General features: G+C 40.8%; 2 protein-coding genes across 5 annotated transcripts in view; both read right to left on the reverse strand.

Annotated features, from left to right (window-relative positions):
* The window catches only part of PHLPP2 (PH domain and leucine rich repeat protein phosphatase 2), a 98247-nt gene extending 95383 nt beyond the window's left edge, over positions 1 to 2864 (reverse strand). The window contains exon 1 of one of the 2 annotated variants that reach the window (XM_027847621.1): positions 2798 to 2864. The gene's annotated coding sequence lies outside the window, so the exon portion shown is untranslated. The remainder of the gene's footprint in view (positions 1 to 2797) is intronic. The other variant, XM_027847622.1, reaches the window with a different exon arrangement.
* A 5194-nt stretch (positions 2865 to 8058) lies between these two features.
* The window catches only part of AP1G1 (adaptor related protein complex 1 subunit gamma 1), a 68260-nt gene continuing 51647 nt past the window's right edge, over positions 8059 to 24671 (reverse strand). For all 3 annotated transcript variants that reach the window (XM_027846527.1, XM_027846536.1, XM_027846546.1), the window contains 10 exons: positions 24196 to 24318; positions 23856 to 23945; positions 23031 to 23158; positions 22162 to 22266; positions 21519 to 21660; positions 20846 to 20972; positions 18731 to 18832; positions 18458 to 18618; positions 14596 to 14694; positions 8059 to 12419 (listed from right to left, as the gene is read on the reverse strand). In XM_027846527.1, coding sequence (XP_027702328.1) covers positions 12318 to 12419; positions 14596 to 14694; positions 18458 to 18618; positions 18731 to 18832; positions 20846 to 20972; positions 21519 to 21660; positions 22162 to 22266; positions 23031 to 23158; positions 23856 to 23945; positions 24196 to 24318 — 1179 coding nt within the window. In that variant the 3' untranslated portion in view covers positions 8059 to 12317. The remainder of the gene's footprint in view (positions 12420 to 14595; positions 14695 to 18457; positions 18619 to 18730; positions 18833 to 20845; positions 20973 to 21518; positions 21661 to 22161; positions 22267 to 23030; positions 23159 to 23855; positions 23946 to 24195; positions 24319 to 24671) is intronic.

Genomic DNA, 24671 nt, shown 5'->3' on the forward strand with positions numbered 1-24671 from the left:
TGTTCCTTGATGCTCACTAGACTAGGAACACTCTTTTTTGTCAAAAACATAACATTTTATCCCTACAGTCTCATACATGTGCTGCTGTGCAAACAGCTCATCTAAGGGAAAATAAGGCTGTAACCAACCTTTACAAAAGAGAAGTATACAAAGAGAATATTTAAGATTCACAAGATACTTCTGGAAAATAAACCTTTTCAGCCAAGAATTGCAGTTCGGTATTTACCATTTCAGTTTTATATTTCTAACTAGAGGAAAATGAACAGAAATCCTAGGCTAAAAAAGGAATGAAGGGATCAGGTCAAAGCTGATATGCACTGAACACTCACTCAATTTACTGCCATACAGGAGTTTAGCATCCTAGAGTGCTGACCTCAGAATCAAGAAAAACTGTTTAAATCTCCCCTCAGACAGAGTCTATTACCCTGGGCAAGAAATTTAAAGCTTTCAGTGCTCCAAGAACCTCAATAAGACTAAGTTGGCAGAGGAACCAATCAGCATTGCTACAGGACAGGGAATTTCTCACTAGGAGTCTCCTACACAAATGACATGACATCACAGATCTTTAAAAAAAAAAAAAAGCTAAAAATAAGCATACTACACAGCATTTAGTACCTAATGAAAAAAGAAACCCACACACTAGCACATTCTGAATGCAAAATATTTTAAACAGTGAAGTTAATTTTCATTCAAAATTTAAAATCAGGAAGGACTAGCTAGCTTCATGAGCACATACATAAGAATATCATTTTAGTAATCCTTAACCTTATGCACTTTCTATAGACTTGGAATCGCAAAATGTAAACATGACTGTGTAAAGCAGCTGAAAACCTACTTTCTAAACATCTATTTTCTCTTGAACAGAGGCTCTCCATTTTTTAAAAAAGGATTATTAAAAGCACAAGTCCACTCATATTTTCCTATCTACTTGAAAAAGTGCTATAATATGGGGAGAAACAACTGTTAAGTCTGAGAAGCGTTTAAGTTAAATCTACCAAATCTAAAATTCTGTATATACTATTTTTTAATTAAATTTTTTTTTTTAGGCAATTGGGGTTAAGTGACTTGCCCAGGGTCACACAGTTAGTAAGTGTCATGGTCTAAGGCCGAATCTGAACTCAGGTCCTCCTGACTTCAGGGCCCGTGCTCTATCCACTGCTCCACCTAGCTGCCCCTACATACTAATTTTTAAATATGTGGTTACAACCCTCCAGGAAAGTACATGCAAAATGTTCTCCCTGATAAAGCTTCAGGATCACCCAAACAGAATACTCTACTGTCCCTCACTTAAACAAATTACAAACTCCTTTAGGACAATACTCTCATTTGGTAAAAATGCAACCACTCATCTGCTTAAGGGAACTTTTTAACATTCTCCCATTGGCTGCCTATCTATTCGCAAGAGCTACTCAACCTGTGGGCTACTGTAATCGGTAAAGACTGAGACTTAATTACTCTAGAGACCTCACCCTCTCACGGCACCAGCAGAGTAGTATAATTAAGACCAGTTACATGGTTTCCGAAATAAACACCCAGATAAAAGTCTTGGTGCACTAAGTGACAAGTTGTCTTCCAAGAAAGGTACTCGGTTCCAGAGCTGCTCTACACTGAAGTCAAAACAAGCCAGCTTGTTTACCTGATAGGACAGAGGGCAATGCCTATCTTTTAGGCCTGCCATTCTCTGATAAGGAGAGCCTTGCTGAACTTTCTTTTTCTTCACTTCGGTATTTAACTAAAATATACAACTGTGCTACCTTACATTTCTTAATAAAAATTCTGAAATCTTTAGGTAACTCTGTAATTTATTGTTGTCACCATATGGCAAAACTCAAAAAGTTTATGGAAGAGGTAGAGTAGAAGCAAAGTATGCTAACGTTGGAAGGTGGCAGGAATAACTTTATAATTATATCCTTTTTCATAGCTTAAACAATTTCCCCTATCTGCCCCCTTTTTTTCCCTCCAGTGTGCTCTAACAGTTAACACGGAAAGATAAGATTCTTGCTTGGTCTCCTGCTCCTTTCTCAATCCTTACGGACAACCTGAACTATTTTTTAAAAATCATATTGCATACATCTCTTTTCTGCAACAAACTCTTACAAAATCCTACCAATTACTTCTCAAACCATTCTAGGATTGATTCCTTCCATTCAGGCTTGCCCATCTATTTCACTTAAAGCAAGTTTCCCTAATTGATTTGAACACTGCAAGGGGGGTGGGGGGACATCCAGCCTGTACCACGGAAACCCTCCACGAGGAGCTCCCTGTAGATGCTCCACTGAGCATCCCCTCCCTGGCCCTTCCTTTCCCGTTCTACCCTCAGGTCGCGCTTCTGGTCACCCCTTTCAGGGCCCTTACCTGCATCTGTTTTCGTTTCCTCTTCATCCCCTCCCTCCAAAGCCCCACCGCCTGTTGCTGAACTGCACCCCCTTTATCCCCCCCGCGTTTTTCCAAGCCCAGCTGCGCCCCCCCCATCTCCCACCCGGCTCGTGTCGCTGGAGGGGGGCTGGCTAAGGGAAGGCATCGCTCCCCCCGTCAGACTCGGCTCTCGCAGCTGTAGACTTTCACGCTCGGGGTCACTTCAGATCAGCGCCCCGCACACAGTGGCGCTTCATAAATGCTCACTGCCTGGGCAGCACCGACCCCCCCCCTTCCTGCCCGCCCCCCCGCCGCGCAGGTTGGACATTTTCGGGCGTCCACCGCCGCCCCCACCCCGGGGCAGGGGATGCCGAGGATCCCCAGGCCCCCGGGGAGTCGAGTGGCCGGCCGCCAGGCCCGGGATGCGCGTCCCCCTCCTCACCTTCAGGACTCGGATGCCCCCCGCCCGGTGGCTCGCGGCGGGGGCCTCGGGCGGCTCCGGCGGCTCCAGGGGGCCCGTGGGCCCCGGCTCCACCTCCCCCATCCGCGGAGGCGGCGGCGGCGGCGGCAGCGGCGGAGAGAGAAGAGAGAAACGACCGGCGGCGCGACCGACGAGCGGCGCGAGACGCAGCGCGCGAGACCAGGCGACGGCCCCGCCTCCACGGCTCCCTGCGCAGAGCCCCGCCCCTCTCCGCCGGCCCGGCCCGGCCGGGCCGGAGCTCGGAACCGCCTGGCTCGCGCGGTCAGTCCGAGCGGGCGGAGGCCGGCCGAGGCCGCGGGGCTCGGCCCCTGCTCGGCCGCCATTGGCTGAGCGCGCTTCTGGTGACTGGGGCGGGGAGGGAGAGGAGCTTATGCTAATAACGCCCTGTGACCCCGGAGCCCCAGACGCGGGAGGCGAAGGCGGCACGTGGGCAGGTGGCGCCGGCCCCCCGGCGCGCTCGGCGACCCCGGGTACCCCGGCCCGCGCGCAGACGTCACGGGAGGGCGCCCGAGGGGGCTGACCTGCCCCGGGGCGTGCTAGGGCCGGCCGCCCGGGACGCGAGCAGCGTACCTGTTCCGTAGCGCTCTCCCAAGGGGCTGGCCCAGCCGTGGGACGTGGGGCGGCTTGTCATTGCTCTTTGGGGTCGTTCCGTTGGAGACAAATAAGCCCTTGCTTCAGAACTAATTTTCAGATTGAATATTTCCGTGCTTCCAGAGCTCTCTCCCCTACCTACGTGCCCTCCCCTCCTCCTCCCCGTTAATTCCGCCTATATTTATCTCTCCAAAAGCCTCCTTTCTAAGACCTTGTCCTCACATAGGTGCCAGTGACTCATCCTTCAAAAGTGGCTTGGAAGGAATTTGGCAGCAAGAACCATTAATCTCGGGAGATTTATATAATTAGTAAATAGAACTCTCATCGATTTTCTCTTACTACGTTGCCTGGCTCACACCACCTAAAATCTGCCTGAAGGGCTGATGATAGACCACCTTTAAAAAATGTATCGGTTATCTTTGCTTTACCATCAGCTACAAAGTATCACTCTTATCCCTCCCAAAGGGCCATTCCTTACAACAAAGGACAAGGGAGGAGGAAATCGATTCAGCAAAACTAACCAAGACACCCAAAAAAGTGACATTACAACTTAATCTGTTTCAGGCTACCAGTTCTTTTCACTTCTGAAGCAATGTCATTAAAAAAACAAACAAACAAAAAAAAACAACTAAATATTCTGGTGGAGTACACAGGACCAGAAATTGGCTTATCCACCAAGATGCTGGACAAATCACTTTCTAAAAAAATGTATATTTATCTTTACAACTGGTCCATTTATTTAATCACATTTCCATAGTACCCACCTCATTGAGGCAGCTAAGTGGCAGCCTGGATAGATCGATAGGCCTGGAGTCAGGAGGACCCAAGTTCAAAAATGGCCACAATCACTAGCTGTGTGACCCTGGGCCGGTCATTTCTGTCCTTATACAAAGTGCTTATTCCCTTCCCTTATTCCTTCATATTCTGCTAAAGATCAAATGTATGACAAGTGCCATACATATAAATATCTATTATTACTTTCACTTGATCCTCTCTCAACACACCTTAATGGGACAATCTCATTTCAATCAGATAAAAAGACTGAGCGTGGATTGCGGCCACATATAAAACACTGCTCTCCACAAAGCAGTGCCAATTCAATAGGATTTCCCCTATGTCTGGGTTTTTGTTTTTGGTCTTTTCAACAAGAATTCTCAGTAAGTTAAAAGAATAGATTCTAAGTACAAGAGACAGGTTTAGCACAAATCAGAAAGATGATTGATTCCAGCTCGGAAAAGCTTAGGTTACTTCCAAATGGAAAGTGCATGCAACTCTATTCCTACCCTCAAAACATGAAAAGACCCAGAGGAAAGTCTCTAATAAATTGTGATCAATTCCACCCCTTTGGAACTTCCCAGTCAAAAGTACCCCCATCCTCCCAGTCTCCCAAGTTACCTGTCTACACATTACTTTACTCCTCCTCCCATACATATCCTCAGTTGACATATCACATTCATGATTTTGATGATTCCTTCTTACTCAATTACCACTTCTTACCTGAACTACTGCAATAGCCTCCTAAGGTCTTCAGGCCCCAAGAATCTTCCCTCCATCCTCCACTCACCTTCCAAAGTGCTTTTTCCCTAGTTCGGGCCTGATGCCACTCCATTACTCAGACTCCACTGAAGCCCTCTTACCAAGACCCTGCCTATCTTGCTAGCCATATTATACATTAATCTCCCCTTCCCACATTCCCCAATCTAGCTAAATGGGTGCTTTGTCATTGCTCACACTGTCCCCTCCCATCTCCTAGCCTCTGCTGCTTCCCCCCACCTGGAAAGCATCCCCTGTCCATCTTAGATTCCTGTCTTTCAGAATTCAACAAATAGCCTTTACCGATCCTGGCTAGACTGCCCTTCCTCCCAAAATGACGATGAGAGTCAGCACTTAGATAGCACTTCCAGGCTGACAAGGTGCTTTTATGTGTCACTTTTCTTTGTACTTAACATTTATGAGAGGCAGAGTGAACAGAAAGCTAAGAAGACCTGATTACAAGGTCTGTGCTGTGTGACCCTGGACTTGTCACCACCTCTCAGATTGGCAGAAGTTTCCTGGCATCAGTGATATCACGGGCTCTGTCCCTCTCCCTATATTTTATGTGTGATGGAAGGTCATTTTTTGTCCTTTTATCACCCCAATTTCCCCTGCCTAACAGCACCCAGCACATAGCAGACATTTATAATACATGTCTGTTGACTGATTTCATACTGAGGATTTTTAGAACAAGAATGAGAATTCAAAGTGATGACATGATATAAATGGGTTGTAATCAACACTGGTAGAGGGAGTACATACTACACACACACACACACACACACACACACACACACACACACAGAGTAAGTATATTTATTGAAGTTCCAGCTTTCAAAAGTCCGGAAATCTCTAAGCACATATAGGATTTCCTTTTACTTTTTGGGTCAGAGGATATCACTCTGGGATCACGGGGAGGAACAATATAATAGAAAACCAAGGGCCAGATGAAAGCTTGGGTTGTAGTCATCTTTCCAAAATTAAAAAAAAAAAATCTGAGTCATTTCACTAGACACAAGCTGTGATGAACATTCCCTTCAGAGGCTCTTGGGTTGTGGATCAAATGCCTTAAGATGTCATTGTTAACCAATGTGGACTTAATATCAAATCTCTACTAACATCCTACTGTGATTCCTCATTGTGGCACTAAGGGGACCTTGAGTACTCAAAGGCTGGTAAATAGACCACAAGTTAAGTTGGGCAAGTCTTGCCCAAATGAAAAGGTTTCAAGAAAAATCCAGTAATAGAATACATTTATTAAGGACTAGCCTAGTTAAAGTCCAGAGAGTTATCAGCAGGGTTAGCTGCAGAGCAGTGAAATTATTTGGCCACAGAAAGTTACAAACATTCTGCATAGGTGAAGGTAGTACCCAAACCAAAATAATAGATTCTAGAAGTAATATTAAAAACCAATGGTACTTTTAATTTTCCTTCTCCCTAAAAAATCTGAGCCAGTAAATATAATTACTATCTCATACATTTGCCCTGAAAGGTCATATTCAGGCCAAGGCTTATTTCTGGAGATAGCCAACAGCTAAAACTATCTCTAAGAGCAAACATCATGAGTAAACACAGGAAAAGCGTGTTTTCTCCCCTATTTCGGGAAAAGTAAACACTGCATTTAGATCAAGGTAAGAGGCTTGTCCTGTCTTCTTTCTCCATTTCCACCTTAAGTTTACACTACCAGACGGCCAAGGAGAACCAGGAAAAACAGCAAAGTGTGTAAGATGTTTATTTGGCAGCTGTTGAGCACAAAGATGCCTTTACCAACTCTGTCTCATTAAAGCTCAAGATAACTTTTATAGCTAATGGGTTTTTGTTTTGTTTTGTTTTGTTTTGTCAGGCAATTGGGGTTAAGTGACTTGCCCAGAGTCACACAGCTAGTAAGTGTCAAGTGTTTGGTCTGAGGCTGGATTTGAACTCAGGTACTCCTGACTTCAAGGCCTTCTGACCTAGCTGCCCCTATAGCTAATGGTTTAAGGGTCCTATGTGCTTCCATACCTGAAAGTTGCAGCAGGGCATTTCTTCTGTGGCTTAGAAACATCTAAGCCACAGAACACTAACCTGCTTTGGAGATGAATACAGAAATTTATTTTAAAGTAAATATTTTTCAACTAATATAGGGATGAATAGGCAAGAAACAGGAGGTAACATGCTTATTAAACACTGCTCAACAGCATTAACTATTTAATATAACTGTTTTATATAATAGTTATATATGTCAATTATATATGTAGCACAATTATATTAATAATTTTTGTCCCAAGTTAGAGTATAATGTGCTACATGTATTACTTCACAGATATGTAATATTAATTTTGCTAAAGGTACTTTTGCATCATTTCATAATACCACAGAGACTGAAATATTTTCTATTTCTAAGTTTCAATAAAATAAGCAACAACATTTAAGACCAGAGTGGGTTTTAACAGCTTTCAGGAAAGAGGATTTACAGAAATGTTGCTTACTGAAACTGTGCCAAAGGGCACTTTCAAATAAAATACATCATTTACCAAAGGCAACACTACAGAATAACATTTTAAAAACATTTTCTTAATAAGGGGATCATCTCTGGAAGCAGCACAGCAATAATTACCTGAAGCTGCCAAATTCATTAGCTACTCTCAGATGCAAGGAACAGAGTTTATATAAAATAGACCATATAACAAATCTCACTTTGGCTGATCAAGCCTTCCCCTTTGTCTAGAGAGAACTGAAAATTTCATAAACAAGTCTCATAAGCAAAGCCCCATGGCCATCCATTCCTCATAACCATAAGGATTTATATTACACGTGACAATTTGCTGATTTATTTGTGTTCACGTGGGCACAACCTATAGAAACAACGAACAAAAGGTAAATACAGAATTCAACATTTACAGAGAGGAATTTATGCCAGGCTGAAGATGTTTTCATTTTCTGCTTACCTTGTATTACTTGGGCTCAATGACACTTCCTAGTGTAACTGTTCAGGTTGCTATCTCTGGTGAGGTTTCTTACGATTTTGAAAAGTAAAAGAGGTTGTCAGTGAGTATAGCTGGAAGACTCAGTTTAAGAAACCATCCTAGTCTTCTGATGCACTTGTAAGAAGCAGCAAAGCAGTTTTAAATCTTTTTATTATTAGTCACCGTTCATAATTTGTTTCAACCAAAAGACAATACACACGGCAGAATTCTAATGCATCCCATGTAAATGTTTACATCCATTATACTCCTCTCTCTCCTCTAAGACTTATCATTTTAAATTTTTTTACATCTCAAAAATATGTCTGCAATAATTAGAACTTCATCAGGCGCCCCACTTGGAAAGAGCCTTTAATATTTTTTTACAGTAAAGGAGATGGGATGGGGCTTGATGTGAAATGGAACTTACAACATCATGAAAGAAAAGGGACTTCACAGAAACAAAGTGAAAGTTCACACAGAAAGAGTTCAGCGGCTCCTTCCCCTGAAGCCCCCAAACAGAAAATAAAACACAGAACACACAAAGCTCAACAGCAGGTTTGTTTTTTAACTTTTTTCTTTTTTTTAAAAACCTCCTCACTGCTCCATTTTGCAGCAAGAATCAGCCCTGTGGCAAGGAATGCACTGTCTGTGCAAGCTGTCACAGCATTCCTTCTGTGGTTTAATGTTGAAGGCCTTGTGCAGTTGGCTGAAACCAGTCACTGCTATTGCTTCAAAAAGAATTGGTTCACATTCAGTCCACTAGTCCCCGTCTCGTCTCCTCTCTTTCCTCCTCTCCCCAACCAGGGCTGGCTGCAAGAGGTTCACCCTTCAAGCTTTGGCAGTTCCCTCTTCCAACCCCCGAATTTGCAACCAAGCTTACATGAGTGCTAGAACGCGGGCGCGCGCGCACACACACACACACACACTCTCTCTCTCTCTCTCTCTCTCTCTCTCTCTCTCTCTCTCTCCTTAAATATCTATTTGCTGTTCTCCTGCTGTCGCTTGGTTCAGGACACTAAAGTCAAAATACATTCAGCAGAAAAAACAATGGCCGTTCAACCTCTCCCTTTCCCCCATATGTTCTCTTGGCTCTAATTATTTTCCAATACACAGTATAAGAAGGTAAGTTTAATCTGCAAGTCAGTACCCCCTAACTTATAATTCCTTTCAGAAGGGTATACAAATGGGAAGCATGTCATAAAACAGATGCAAATCATTACTCAAAGTCTTAATGACTAAATTCAAAATTCTTTCACACATTAATGGAATAAGCAAGGGGCAGAAAACCATAACTCATCCAAGCAAAAGGGAAAAGAGTATTCCAAATGTTACAATGAGGAATGTTTATTTAAATGAGGAAGATCTCATAGTTAACCGATGATCTCGAAAGACTATGCCCTAACTATGGCATAAAACATTCCACTACACTGTCCCAGCCATTTTGAGATAACAATGGTGGAGTCCTGTGATAGAAACCTGTCAGAGAGAGCCATTCACAGTTTTATAAGCTTACTTAGAGGAATCCTCCCTTAAGACTGCTTCTGGGGAAAATGCAAGCTACTCTGGAGGAGAGAATGAGGTAAAAGTGCATGTGAAATTGTCCAAGGAAGTGTGTGGGCAAGCACAGCTCCCAACCCCAGGTTTTACTGAAACAGATTAGAGAGTATCTGGCTCCCTGCAATGGTCCTTGTAGCTAAAACGGCCCCCCTAGTGGCTCTTCCTGAAATGAAACTCCTAAAGAAAGGAATCACTAAAATGCTGAAATGTTCAAGTGTTCATAGAAATTACGTTAATTCTTCTCTTAGCTGCAAGTCATTCAAAATGAGAGGGGCGCTAATCCAGGTCCCAGAAACTAAGGCACACTGAAGCTTCCCATTATCCTAACATTAGAAAGAGTCTTCACAACCACCAGTACCCTACACAGTTACTTGGCTGCTAATCCTTCAGGAAGGAGCTCTACCACTGGTCAGACGAGTTTGGGTAATATTTCTATGGCTTCCTCAGTTTCCAAATGTATTTCATGCATGTCCAAATCAATACTCTCTTATGTTAAGGCTAAGATATCTTTTTCCTTACAGACACATATATAGAGGATCACACATGCTACTTCCTCTTGGAATTATGACCCACCAGAGATGCTTTGTCGGTATAGTTCATTCTTTCTAGGCCCACTATCAGCTGTGTCCTATCCAGATAACAACTCCCATAAATTTTTTCAACACCTCATCTCAGTTCTTCAACTTAAAAACACAAACTGGTCACCTATTAGCAAGAGAGCAAACAGAGCTACTACCACACAGGAAGTGGTAAAATTCCAATCAAGAAAGTCACACGCTATTTATATGTTAATTCTAGCTCATGTTTCACAGCATCCAGTAACACCATTGTGGGAAAAAAAAACTTTTAATAACTTTCAAATGCAAAAGCAGACCAGTTTCCTCAAGTTTTCATGAGTCTACAATATACCAAAGACTATGTGCCAAGGTAACATCTGGATGCTGACTTAGTCAATCCTATACCAGTGGAATAAAAGTTCCAGCTGATTTTACTTTCATGTGTCATTCACATTAGCCTGACTCCAGTCTATCAGATAGATTAACAATATCCTAGCATCTGATACAGAGCTAGGTTTGATAGGTACTGAAAAATCTTTCAGCCCCAGACTGGTGGAATGAAGAAATAGGTTTTAACCAGTTTTAAGACGGCAGAAAAATTAGTTATCTGTACTGCACTCAATACAGTAGTGCTTATAAAGGATGAAAACATCAAGGTGGGCACCACTTCCCCCCTTCTTCTAGAGCCTGAAACACACAGTACTCACATACTGAATGTACACAGTACACTCAGTGTGTACTTCAGGAGTCATCTTCACCTCATTACTCTTAACAACTCAATTCTAAGGTGCAGAGTCTAGTGATACATTGATCCTTTCTGAAAGGCACTCAGCATACCCCGCTCAAGAGAGCTGCAGACCTTAGGTCTTTGGCCCACATGTTCATGAAAAAGTTTTCTCCATAGAGAGAACAGTAAACTATTTGTGAAACTCAGGATAAATGAATTCTATCCTGTAGTCTCTACGTGACTTTCACTGACACAGGGGGCGAGGAAGCTACAAGGCTTCATTCCAACACCATTAAGTACAATATAGGAAAGATTTCTTTAACTGCATGGTCTTTATTTCAGTGCCAGTGTTACAGATACAACACAAATGTTCCAGTTAGAAGAAGGAATTCAAACGGAATGCCAAGGTCCAAGCCAGGCTCAGGAAATAAAAGGGAGGTTTGGAGTAATGGGGAAGAAGACTCTCCAGCGTGTTCTAGGATGAGTCTAGTATTCACTCTTCATGTGGGCAAAGGGGCATTGTGTCCATTAGTCTGATCCTTACAACTGGTGCCATCTCTTTCTTACCCGTCTACCATGTTTAAGCAGCCAAGTCACTGGCTGGGATGGAAAGTCTAAAAAAAAATTTTTTTAGGGGGGGAGGAGGGTAGAGGTATGACAGCTGCTCGATTTTTCTTTCTAGGTTGTCTACTTTGTATTTCAGGGAAAGAGATTTTGAAAACTGTTTGAGTATACATGACTACAGCCAAGGAGTGGTGAACAAGGGGAACTGGAAGAGCCTTGGAAAATTCTATCACAAATAGAGCACCATGACTCGCACACCAAATCTCATCAGAAATTTTTTACCGCATCTGTCCAGTGTTTACAAGAACCTCTCAAGGCCTGACCTGCTCTTGGTCATCATACAGCTAACGAACATACATGTGTGTGTGTCTGTGTGTACAGCAATGCACAGAAAAGGCTACTAGGAACCTAATGCCTCTTTCAAACACTGGGGGAACCAAAAGAAAAAGGCAGGGCTCCCTCATGTCCTTTTGATAGATTTCCGTCCTGAATGCCAGATGTAAAAAGTGCCTGAAGATGGTAACCCAGCTAGTGAGGAATAATTATCCTCACTTCACCCACCCCACCGAGAAACAACAGCAGAAAGAAGGGGCAACCATTTGCTTCAGAGACAGAGCGAGTGTTTTCTTGCCATGAATTCCAGTCTTTTCCTCCAGACAAGCTGCATATTTCCTTAGGGACCCGGGGAATATTCTTTCTGGCTGTGAATGTGGGAGGGCTGGGTGGGAGAAAGGGAGGAAAAAAAGGGAAGAAGAGGAAGAGTGCACAGTAGCCTCCTGAAGCAGCCAGCCTCAACTGAGGAGGGGAGGAGATTAGTCTTTTACAAGATATGCTTTGAGGTCAGCAGTAACTTTAGGAAATTCCTCCTCAGTAGCTCTCCTTGGCTCCTCATGCCCATGGTGCAGTTTGGGAGGGGAGGGTGGGAAGGGGGGCTTGCCAGGGATCACAACCTCCTTCCCAGAGTTCCTTTGATTGGGTAGGGCGATAGTAAGAATGGTGCCAAAGCCTCATTGCCAGGACTGAGGGGGAAAGTTGTTCACTTCGGCTAGATCCTGCATTGCGGAGCCCTTGTGATTATATGTAAGCTTGATCCTCATTCGGAGCTGCTGCTGCAAAGGTGCAGGGATGGCGGAAGGACAGGAGAGGAAAAGAAAAAATAACAATCAGGATCTTTCATTAAACACTCCTTTAAACACAAATGATACATGACAGTAACAGGCAGTATTTTAACCAAAGCGATGTGTACAATTTTAGAATTTTCTCTCTTGTGTAGAAAAAGGGGTACTGATGAAAACTACTATTATTTTGTATTGACAGTTACAAGCCAATCAATGCTCTCCACAGCACTGCAAGAAAATTTCTTCGGTTTCCATTTCAGCATAGCTTTAACAAAATAAAAGTTTTCCACACATCAGAGAAGCTAAAAAAATAAGCATATATTCTTCTCAAACCTTCTCAAGAAATGAGGGGTGGCTTAAATGAAATAAGGCTGAAAGTCTAAAATAAATTTGCCATATAGGTGTGTTCATTTTACTTAGAATATATAATCAGAATTTAAATTTAATGTGAGATAGCAATCCTGAAAGGAACAGTTTTTTAAAAATCACAGGATCAAACATCTAGAGTTCAACAGGATCTTTGGCACTAATGAGTCTAATCCCTTTCATTCTGCAAATGAGAAAACAGACCCAGAGAGTTCCAATGTCTTGGCCCAGATCACCAAGGCAGCCAGTGGCTGCAGCAAGATTCAAACACAGGTCTTCCTAACCAAATCCAGCCTTCCATCTATAGAGGTTAACTTCTGCACAGAAACTACCTCTTTCATCTCTGCTAAGTGTAGAGTTTTGAATACTGAGTTCTCAAATCCAGGCACTCTTACGTTCAATTGCCTTTTTTCCACATTCACTAGCTTTTCATGGTAATTTGTGTTGCTGGAAAATTCTAGAAGAATGTGTGCTGTAGGCAGATGAGAAGCTATAGGAGAAAAGATCCAAAAGAGGAGAAAGCAACAGCACTACTAAATATGGGGGGAAACTTAATCACTAACACTGCCCATGCACACAACAGGGATTTGATAAATGTCTATCAAGTAACATTGGTGGATTTTGCAAGCCTGATGAATTTTTTCTAAATATACATTTTATAAAATTTTGTAAAACATATATTAACATCAGCCAATCATTTATAGCAGCCTTCTTCCTTTAAGAAGGCAAGCTTCTCAATAATTCTAATTTGATTAATGTTTCACAAAAGCACTCGTTTCTTCTATCTATACCTAAAAATCATTGTGGTCCATAAAAATGAAAGATACCAAAGATTTCTCAAAATTGGACCATTAACACAAAGGGTCCCACTGACTGGGAGATGGCTGAACTATATTATATGAATATAGTGGAATACTATTCTGCTACAAAAATGAATAACGTGGAATTCAAAGAATCATGACAAGTGTGGAGTAAACTGAAGCACAGCGAAGAAAGTAGACACAGAATACACACACACACACACACACACACACACACACATACAACAATCATGTAAACAAAAAGAACATGAAAAGCAAGCAAGACTGGATCAGGTACGTGTCAAAGCAGAGTGCTAAACTTGGAGTTAGGAAGACCTGAGTTCAAATACTACCTCAAATGCTTTATTAACAGTGGAGCCCTGGGCAAGTCATTTAACCTCTGCATAACTCATTTTCTTCATCTGTAAAATGAGGATAATAATAGCTTTTTCCTTACAGGATTGTTATGAGGTATGAAGATTAACTAAGATAATATTTGTAAAACACTTTGCAAACTGCTATTATTTAGAGAAATGATAATGACCAACCTTGGTCCTAGAGAACAGAACATGGAAAATATAACCCTCAGAAGAGATGTGGAGGCCTACAGATGCAAAATATTGCATGCACTTTCAAGTCAGACAGAGCTACTGTGTCATTTGGCTCTGCTGAACTGTTTTTCATCATTAGAAAGCAGGTGATCCATCAAGATCTAACTGATGTAAAAAAACAAGGTATCAGTATTTTTTAAGTTACACCATTAAGATTCCAAAAATATTTTTCTCAAGTTTTAGCATCACTTCATTGCCCTAGGACATAGTTTCTTCAGCTGTAAAATTACAGGGTGTGATGTGATAAATTCTAAGGCTCCTTGTAGCTCTAGAATTCTTTGGTTTTAAGGCTCTAATCTCCAAGAAAAACACTGAAATTAAAGTAGAAATTTAACTTAGGACACATAACTTGAATCTAATTCAAAAATCCTCCTCTAATGTGCTGCTTACCTTCTGTGGGTTCAGAACTTTAATGACTTGTGTGATGGTCCCGGTGTTAAATGCTGGGACGATGCTGCTGCTAGGAGACAAAAGCTGCAGCTGGAATGTCTGAAAATAGGAATGACAGTCTTTAGAAACAGCAAATCATTCTAATATGGAAATGCATGATTGCACATGTATAATTTATATCAAATTGTTGATCATTGAACTGTCAAGGGAAAGGGAATGAGGGAGAGAATCTGGAACTTAAAATTTTTTTAAAATGAATGTTAAAAATTGATTTTACATGTAATTGGGAAAAAGTAGAATATTCAAAAATAAAAGAAAGAGCAAACCATCTAATGTTATACATCATACAAACTTCACAGCAGAGAATGATCTGATCAGTCTTATAGAGCCACATACTTAGTGAAGAAGTTAAAATCCAGGGCAGGAAGACAGCTACTGATTCATTCATGTGTGCTTGCTTCTGTGTTATACTATCCAACTCCAAATGAGTCAACTACCCCAGCCATGCTCCCCACTCCCATGAACCATAATAGGCAATCTGCCACAAACTGGCAATCAGAATACATAACCTTCATCCCACTTCTACCATTAATGGTTAATAACCTCTTCCAGAGTCAGCACACCAGAAGAAATCTTTGGACATTAATTTTCAAAAGCTAGTCAACCACTTGTTGTTGTTTTTAAAGTTCTTATGAGAATTCTGCTGAACTAACACGTGAAAAATTTATGCTAAGCAGACATTGGTTGGCTAAATGAATGCTAGACAGAACATAATACAATTAATAATAGTAACGACGAGTATTTCTATAGTATCTATTATGTGCCAGGCATTGTATTAAGTGCTTTTCAAGTATTACTTCATTTGATCCTCACAAGAACCCTGCCTGATAAGTGCTATTATGATCCTATTTTATAGAAAGAAGGGAAGTGACTTGTCTGGGTGACTCCAGGCCCAGTACTCTATCCACTGTGCTACCAGCTGCCTCCTATATTAAAAGCTTCCCAAAACACTAAGCGAGTATTTTGGTCTCCGAAATAATAAAATATAATATGGTAAAATTTGGTGGATAGATACAAAGATAAATGGATAGACAGATAGGATGAGATTAGATTATGAGCATAAAAGAGCTACTCTATAAAAGAATATCTCCACTTCTTCTCCCTAAACGGAATATGATATGGCAGGGTAGACTTGCAAACTGACTCTAGGACCTCTTTGGCAGGTGCACAATGACCATGTGTTAAACACTGCCCTGACAGTCTATACTGTATAATCTACACTGCAAAGCAAAAAGTCTTGGAAAAATAGATTTGGACTGGGAAGGTGTAAGAAGAGGAAGGAAGGAGGAGAAGAAACAAGCTAGAAAAACCAGGTATTCTCTAGGTCAAAACAGAACAGTTTAATTATATGCACGTCAAAAGTATTCTATTTCCATGGTTATTACCATTAGACATTAACATTAGGAGCAGCTAGGTGGCACAATGGATAGAGCGCTAGGCCTAGAGTCATGAAGAACTGAGTTCAAATCCAGTCTCATACACTTACTAGCTGTGTGACCCTGGGTAAAGTCACTTAATCCTGTTTGCCTCAGTTTGCTTATCTGTAAAATGAGCTAGAGAAGGAAATGGCATACCACTTCAGTATCTCTGCCCAAGAAAACCCCAAATGGGGGTCACAGAGTCAGACATGACTGAAAATGACTGAACAACAACAAACATTAGACCACAAGCTCTCTGAGAACAGGAACTTTTTGGCCTTTCTTTATATTAGCACAGTGTGTGGCACAGAACTTAATAAACGCTTGCAGGAAGAAGCATTTGTCACTCAATGATCCAAGAGATGATTAACTGGACTATTATAACCACCTGAAGTTCTGAGAACTTCTAATCATATTGCATCTTCACTAATCACCTTTCCTCTTACATGTAACATATTAAATAGAAAAGAATTAAGATACTCATGGTGGAATGTCTTTTCTCTACTTTGAAATTTTGGCTGTCTGAGTGCAATGTTCACTAATATTACTAATTTTTTTTTAAACTGTAATGCAAATTAACTCTAAAAGTTCACACAATGTAATTTCTTTACCCCTAATATAATATTTCAAAATAGCAACAAAGAACATGTCTTCACTTCTAATATCAATAACTGGAGAATCTGGTAGAAACAAGTTAAGGTCAGAATGGATACATGACCTAAACATAAAGGCAGATTTTTTATACACATAAAATCAATGTAGCCGAAATTATAAGGCAATAAGAAAATCAAGGAAAAAAATTTAGTTTCTCAGATAAAGATTTTATATCTCAAGTATGTTGAGAATTTTGTCAAATTTATATGAATGAGTCATTACCCAATTGATAAATAGTCAAAGGATATGAAAAGGCAATTTTTCAATAAAGAAATCAAAGCTATATATAGTCATATGAAAAAATGCTCTACATCATTACTGATTAGAGAAATGCAAAATAAAACAACTGTAAGATATTATCTCACACCTATCACATTGGCTAAAATGACAGAAGGGGAAAATGACAAATGTTGGATGAGATGTGGAAAAACTGGGATGCCGATAAGCTGTTAGCAGAACTCTGAATTGATCCAACCACTGTGGTGAGCAATCTGGAATTATGCTCAAAAAATTGTGGATACCCTTTGATCTATTTCCCAGATGATCAGGGAAAAAGGAAAAGAACTTACATGTTCTAAAATATTGATATCAACTCTCTTTGTGGGAACCAAAGAACTGGAAAATGAGGAGATGGCCATCAATTGGGGAATGGCTAAACAAACTGTGGTATATGAATGTGATGGAATATTACTGTGCTGTAAGAAATGATGAGCAGGATGATTTTAGAAAAAACATGGAAAGACTTACATGAAGAATGAAGAGTGAAATGAGCAGAACCAAGAAAACATCGTACACAGTAAAAGCAATTTTGTTCAAAGAATATTTGTGAATGACTAAACTCTTCTTAGTATTAAAAATATTCAAATCAACTATAAAAGATCAATGAAGAAAGATGCTATCCACCTCCAGAAAAAGTAATGATAAGTAGAAGTATGCATAGTATGGTTTTATAGACAGATAGACAGGTAGACAGACAGACAGACAGATCTCTGTGTCAAACGGTGGCCTTGACTGCAGGGTGGAAAGGGAGAGAGACAATTTGGAACTTAAAACGTAACCAAAAAAAATTTAATTAAAAATTTAAAAATAGTTGGAGGAAACTCTGATGAGATCACAGAGTCATCTGAGTAAACATCAACGTAACTGAAATGGATCATAAATCCATAACATTAAGTTAAACAAAGTTTGTTTTGATACAAAATCAAAACCAACACCTTAACAAGTACTCCTTTTGATGTTTATCCCTCTGAGCAGGGAGAAAGCCTTAGATGGTCCCTCACCCCTAATGGTAAGTGGCCCAGTGGGAACACTGGCATCATTCGAAAAATCCACTGGTGAGAACTCCAAGGTTGCCCTTCTCTTGATAAAACCCTATGAGGGAATGCAATGCCTCAGTTCCAACAGCACAGGACCACTCTCCACCCAGAGACAGCCCAGCACTGACGGTACATGGGAAGAAGGCACCTTGTGATGCTGCGGGGGAGGGGAGGCAGCTTCCCTCCTCTCCCCTCTCACTCGTGCTGGCAACACCGTGCTGTGGGTGTGTGCCCCGCTGTGTCGCTAGCCTGGACTGCCCAGCCATTCCTGCTCCTGTCACTTCCCTAACAAGGCTAATAAATCACTGCGGCTAGCACTCTCAGCTGCCCTTTCCTTACAGGGTCTGAACCCCCTGGCAAGTTGAGCCAGTCCACCACCCTCTCCCCCAGAAGACGACAAAGGTTCCACCATACCTTTGGGACTGCAGCTTGGAAAACAAAGTCTGTCATGTCCAAATCTGTGCTGTTGGAGGCCTGTATCGTGATCACTGTGACACTGGGGTTAGTGTTGGACCTTTCAAAGGTGAATTCTATCTTTAAGCCATTCTTGCTGTACGCTGTGATGGAGGGGATACCTAGGAGAGCACAGAAAGATCTGCCTAAGAGTGAGCTGCCTGATGTCTTCAGTCCCTCCCTCTGCTACTGCTCAGCACCCTCACGAGGCTCCAGCCCTGTCTGTGATCTTACCTGAAGCAATGTCATTGAAGAGAGGCTGTGATGAAAGCCCATCCAAGAGGAAAGGCGGCTGTGATAGCTGTGGAACTGAGGCAGGAGCAGAAGGTGGAGCGCCTAGAAGAAACACAGCCAGTGAAAGGGAAACCTTAGCCAGGAACCACACTGCCTAAGGTGAGATACCCTCTAATCAGAATTTTACAAATAAAAAAAATTAACCAAGGATCTACAAAGAAAAAGCAAATGACTAAGACATGGATACCTGTACTAAGGGACTATACATTAAGTGACTATATGTCTACGTGTATGTGTGTGTGTGTGTGTGTGTGTGTATGTACGTATGTATGTACACAGAGAGAGAAAAAAAGAGAGAGAGTGTTCATAATTCTAACAAGAAGATAAGTCAACAAAATACAGAAAATAGAGAACAGCAATATGGCATAGTGACTGGCTGGAGAATCAGGAAGACCTATGACACAGATGGACAATGTGAGACCTTGGCCAAGTTATTTGCCCTTAATGTCGCAGGCAACTCTCTTGAAAGTAGAAAAGCTTCCACGGAAAAGTATAAAAGCAAAGGACAACTTATGGAAACAAAACTAAGGACTTAAGGAAAAAAACAACTATCTTTACATAAAAAATACAGAAAAGGCACACAGCTGGTTAAGAAAAGACATGCATAAAGGTTTCACACAGAGAAAAATGCCTGAGTACAAAATCTAAGCACATTAATAATAATAATAATAATAATAATAACAATAGTAATAGCTAAAGGCTAGCACCATGGGCTTTCTGGTTTGCAAGTGCTTTCCATGTTACCTCATTTGAGCTCCACAACCATCTGGGGCCTAGGGGCTGTTAAGGTGCTATTATCCTAATTATTCCCATTTTATAGATGAGACCCAGGGAGGTTAAGTGACTTGTCCAAGTCTACATGGCTAAGAAAATGTCTGAGGCCAAATCTGAATTCAGGCCCTCATGACTCCAGGTCCCATGCTCTGCACTGTGATGCCACCAGCTGCCTCATCATGGAGGGACACCAAAAAACAAAGGTTTACATTTTATGAAACACAAATTCCTTTAAAAATGATTGGAAGCAAATCTTAACCCTAGTCACACGCTCCCTTTGGCTTTCATTATTATTTTAGAAGCGCGTACACCACAATGGGAGAAAAAACTGAAGCCAATACGCCAATCCTCCACGCATCACTCCAAGTCTCAGTTCCTCTCTACAGAGGTAACAAATAAACTAATGGTATTAATCTATATTTTCGGAATATGCTAACAAGAAAATCAAACAGAAATCTACTACTTTAATTTTCTAAAATATACAAAGTTTACTCTTTATTTTCCCCCAATTCCATTACGAAAAATTTCCAATCAGTCAGATCACTGAAGGACACTTGTAGTGACAATTATAACACTGACAGAAAAATCAGGGCAATAAATAAGTCAACTTGCAAAAATGAAAGGAAACTTTTTTAAAGGTTTAGAGCAAAAGGTAAAGAGCAAAAAGAGAAAAGTCTGGCCCTTTTTTAAATAGAAAGAAAAATAAAATACAAAGAGTATTAAAAGGTTACTTCTTAAAATCCATTTTCAATGCATAAAATGAACTGGACAAAGAAACAAGTAATAACTATTGGACAGGAAACCAATCACGAATAGTGCAGACCTGGAAAAAAATGTCTATAGAGGCAATGAGGTACTGTGGACAGAAAGCCTGCCTCAGAAAGACATGGATTCAAGTTTCACTTCTGACACATTCCAAGCAACTCTCTTAAGTGTCTAAACTGCAAAGCAGGTCCTGAGATCTGCCTTGGAGAGGACATTCATAACAAAAATGAAATTACTGACCCAGTCCAAGAAAACCCATAACCTAGAACATCTGTGCTATCTCAAGGGTATGAACTTAATCTGAAAGCAGAAGTACCAGGAGAGATATTAAATGACTTCTCCAAGTTTTTCCAACCCTAAGGAATTTTTCTTCTTCAGACAATGAACTGGCCAGTCAGTCTCATGTAGGCGTCATCTTTCAAGGATTGACATTGGGAAAAGGATTCAAATGTTACTATCCTGGATATTCTCAACATCCCAAACAAAGCTGCATCAGTAACCCCAGCACAGCCTTACCTGTCAGGTTGAGGTCTCCTAGTAAGTCAAGAAGCTCTCCCCCAGCAGAAGCTGGTTTACTTGTAGGGACAGTTGGAATAATGGGTGTTATATCATTTCCTCCCAACAAATCTAATAAATCATTAGCCTAAAAAAAGAAATAACACCACAGCATATGAGTCAATTGACTAATCCATGTCTATGTAGCTAGAATCCTGGGCACCCACAATGGTATCTTCCTGAGATTTTTTTGTACTATCCCACTGTCCACTAAAAAAACTAATTAGCACTTGAACACTTGAAATCAGGGATGGGGACACACACAGACACAGATACAGACACACACACACACCCCAAGAGATCATTAGTGCCTAGTTCCGTGCCTGACACAGTTATTATATAACATGCTGCCACCATGTTTAATGCTAGCTAAAGCTGAATGTAATTAATTACAAAATTAAAATTTATTCAGTTGTACACATATGGATTTCAGATCAGGCAAGTACAATTGAGACTATGGAACATAAACTTGGACACACCCAGCCTAAGGCAAAGCTCTTTACTATTAATGCTAAAAGACTGAACCAACAACCAATCCAGAAATATTGAAAGCTATTCAGCTAAGAATAATAAGATACGTCTTTTCAGGAGCTATGATAATATTATCCCAAGGCAAAAACAGCTTCCCTATTACCTGGCTGGTTGGCTGTGGCCCAGAGGGTGGTGGTTTTGTCTCCAGTGGCGCTGGTTCTGTTTCTCCATTTGTCTGTGCCATATCAGTGGGGCCATTTGTGGTCACCTTTTCCATGACTGGCATTCTCTCAAGCAAGGCTGACCTGGAAGAACCAGAGGTCCTTTAATTCTGGGCCATTAACCTGGATTCCCAACTCAAAATAACTAGGATAATGAACTGAAGTAAAGCATGGATAAGTTATCACTTCAATCCTCTGCTGAAATGACAGCAAGAGTATTGGAATACTCTTGGATGTCAGGATTAAGGATTTGCCAAAAAATCTAGTTTATTTCAGTTAAACAAATTGTCCATCAGAATCCTAGAGTTTGTACTTTACTAATGGAGGATTTAGGGATGAAATAGTAGAGAAAATAGATAAGTAGGCATTAACAGTATTAAGATTCTACTGTATCTATAAACAACTATACATAGACACACACATAAATATAACTTAATAAATGAGTATCACACATTTGAACTGGAAGGGATCTTAAAGGTCATCCAGTCCAAAACATAAGGAAGTCTGGTGACTTGTAGAAGGTCATGAAGTCTGACCAAATGATCTGCTCAGATTCATTAGAAACACATTAGAAACATCACTCACCTCATATGGTCATATTTCTTGAAAAGTGCATTATACTCTACTGCCCTCTGCTGGAGCTCCACATCAATGCTGCTTCCATAGATAGAAACCACTTTCTTAATTCGGCTACAGAAAAAAGTAACAAATGGGTTAACTAAATATCACACAAGAGAAATGTACTCCTGGATCATCTCTATTACGAAAGGGATAAAATGTAAACTAAGAGTTTTCTGTATAAGTGGTAGATAAAATAACAACTAGTCAAATAATTACTTTTTCACATTATTTTAAACACAATAATGAAAGTCTCTAATTACTTAAAATGTCACTTTGTTCTCTTCACTTTCATTTGTTCAATAACCATTTTACTCATCATTCATCAGAATTCTATTTTAAGAACAAGGCTGGCTAAGTCCGTCAGAAATAATTTCCCAGATTCTATACCTTGCTCCTCAAAAGAGGAACAAAGTACCAACTATTGCTTCCAGAAAACAAGTTTTGAAGAAACCTAGGATTTATATAACTGAAATACACATTACACAAGAAAGGTTTGCTTTTAAAAACCAATCAACCATCAGTATGCTTGGTACCTAACTGTTAACACTTAACACTTAAACTTAAATCTTTTTAGCATGCTTTTCTAAATTAAAAAAAAAAAAGTTGAAAAACTGAAGTCCAAAATACCTCCAGCAGAAACCTGGTTTTTATGCAACTAGCAAAGAAGGAAACTCAAAGACTGAAGAAGCTAAAGCAAATGTCTCTCTTCCCTCTATCAAGGCACTTCAAATAAATGAAACCAGATAGTTTATTTAGGGGCAAGATTGTTTCCCCCAATTTGTGTTTGGTGTTGGCTCCATTAATCAGGAACCTTCTCTTCCCTGAACACTCACTTAACAGTACAGCTGAATCGAGTTGAGAGCTTCATGATGGCAGTGAGAGCGTAACCCCGGGTAACAGATGTAGACATGTTAGAGATGAGAACACTTTCCAAGATATCCAGTACTTCATCCTCTGTAACCTGGACAAAACGCAGACTAGTTAGAGAAGACCAGAATTCAGATCACATCGGTCATGAGTTATGAAAAGTGCCTCACATGGCAGACACTTCTGTAACCATCTTCTGCTGACCATAAGACCAAATAAATTGCCAAAACAGCTGTCTACCAACGGGTGGGGGCAGCAGTGGAGGGAACTTCTAGATGCAGGAGGTCACAGAAGGGCACATTCTCCAACATCTCCCTTTAGACAGACCTCTCAATGACTAGGTAAAGGACAAATTGCATCTGAATACAGAGGCAGTTTTTGTGCGGGTAGAGCTTCTCTCTGGTCAATTGCTGAACATGCAAAAAAACACCAAATCTGGGGGCAGTTGGGTTGCACAGTGGAATCAGAAGGACTTGAGTTCAAACCCAGCCTCAGACATTTGACACTGGGTGACGCTGGGCCAGTCACTTAACCCCAACTGCTTTGCCATAACAAACAAACAAAAAAAGACACCAAGTCTGACAGACTGAAAACAGGGCTTCCTAAATCCAATTCTTAAAAATTCCAAGTGTCTGCTATGTAGCAGCACCACAAAAGTCCCATAACAAATAAAAGCCCCCAAATAATCGAGTTGATAACTCATCTCCAAACTAGAACCCAGGGCATCATTGACTCTCCTCTCAGCCACATACCATCAAAGACGTTTAGCCTTTCTGTAGGACTAGCAGTACCTGAATGGGCTCTTCCTCTTCACATTGACCAGAAACGAGCAGGTCTCCATATTCACCTATACACCAGGCAGCTACTTGCACCAAAGGTTGCTGTCAAAAAGAAGGTGAATTTGTCAGAGTATTCAATTCTTCAAAACAAGATTTAATGCAAAATCACCCGTTTGTTAACTAAGCATATTGATAAAAAAAAAAAACCAAAAAACAAACACAAACACTCAGACATGAAAGGTACCTGTAAAAGAGAAGGTACACTAAAATAAATAGATTCACTTAAAATTAGAGTTGATTTTCCCTTCACAGTAAAACCCAGTTAATGCAGAAAGGCAAAGGAGACACTTACTTGGGAATAATCACCAAGAATGGCTTTGTAGAGGCGTTGAACAGTGTAGGCATGCATCTCTACACTATTGGTTATCAGCTGAATCAAGTTGGGGACAGCATCATCACGGACATAACTCCCTGCCTAAAAGAAAACCCGGGCATTTTACCCTGGATAAATAAGCTCAGGAGTAACAAGGCTGCAGGATGAAGGAGGCCCTTTTTGGCTCTCTTTCTCTTATGGGGAGAAGCCCAAATCAGCCCAACACGACGTTCTGCTCCATATACAAGCTCCTCGTTCCTATTGCCCACTACTTAAGTCTGAGCCTCTCCCTTCTTATCGAAAAGAAAAAGTACTCCTCCTCTCCCAGAAGGAATTCCAAAATAAGAAATTAAGATTTTAAGGTACGTCTTTTCTATACACAACTAAAAACATGGGAGTGAATTTTAAAAATATGAAAACAGTCATTCTTTTGAGGGCCAAATAACAATACTACA

Source organism: Vombatus ursinus, unplaced genomic scaffold (genome assembly GCF_900497805.2).
Source record: "Vombatus ursinus unplaced genomic scaffold, bare-nosed wombat genome assembly UNPS02005286.1, whole genome shotgun sequence".
NCBI lineage: Eukaryota > Metazoa > Chordata > Mammalia > Diprotodontia > Vombatidae > Vombatus > Vombatus ursinus.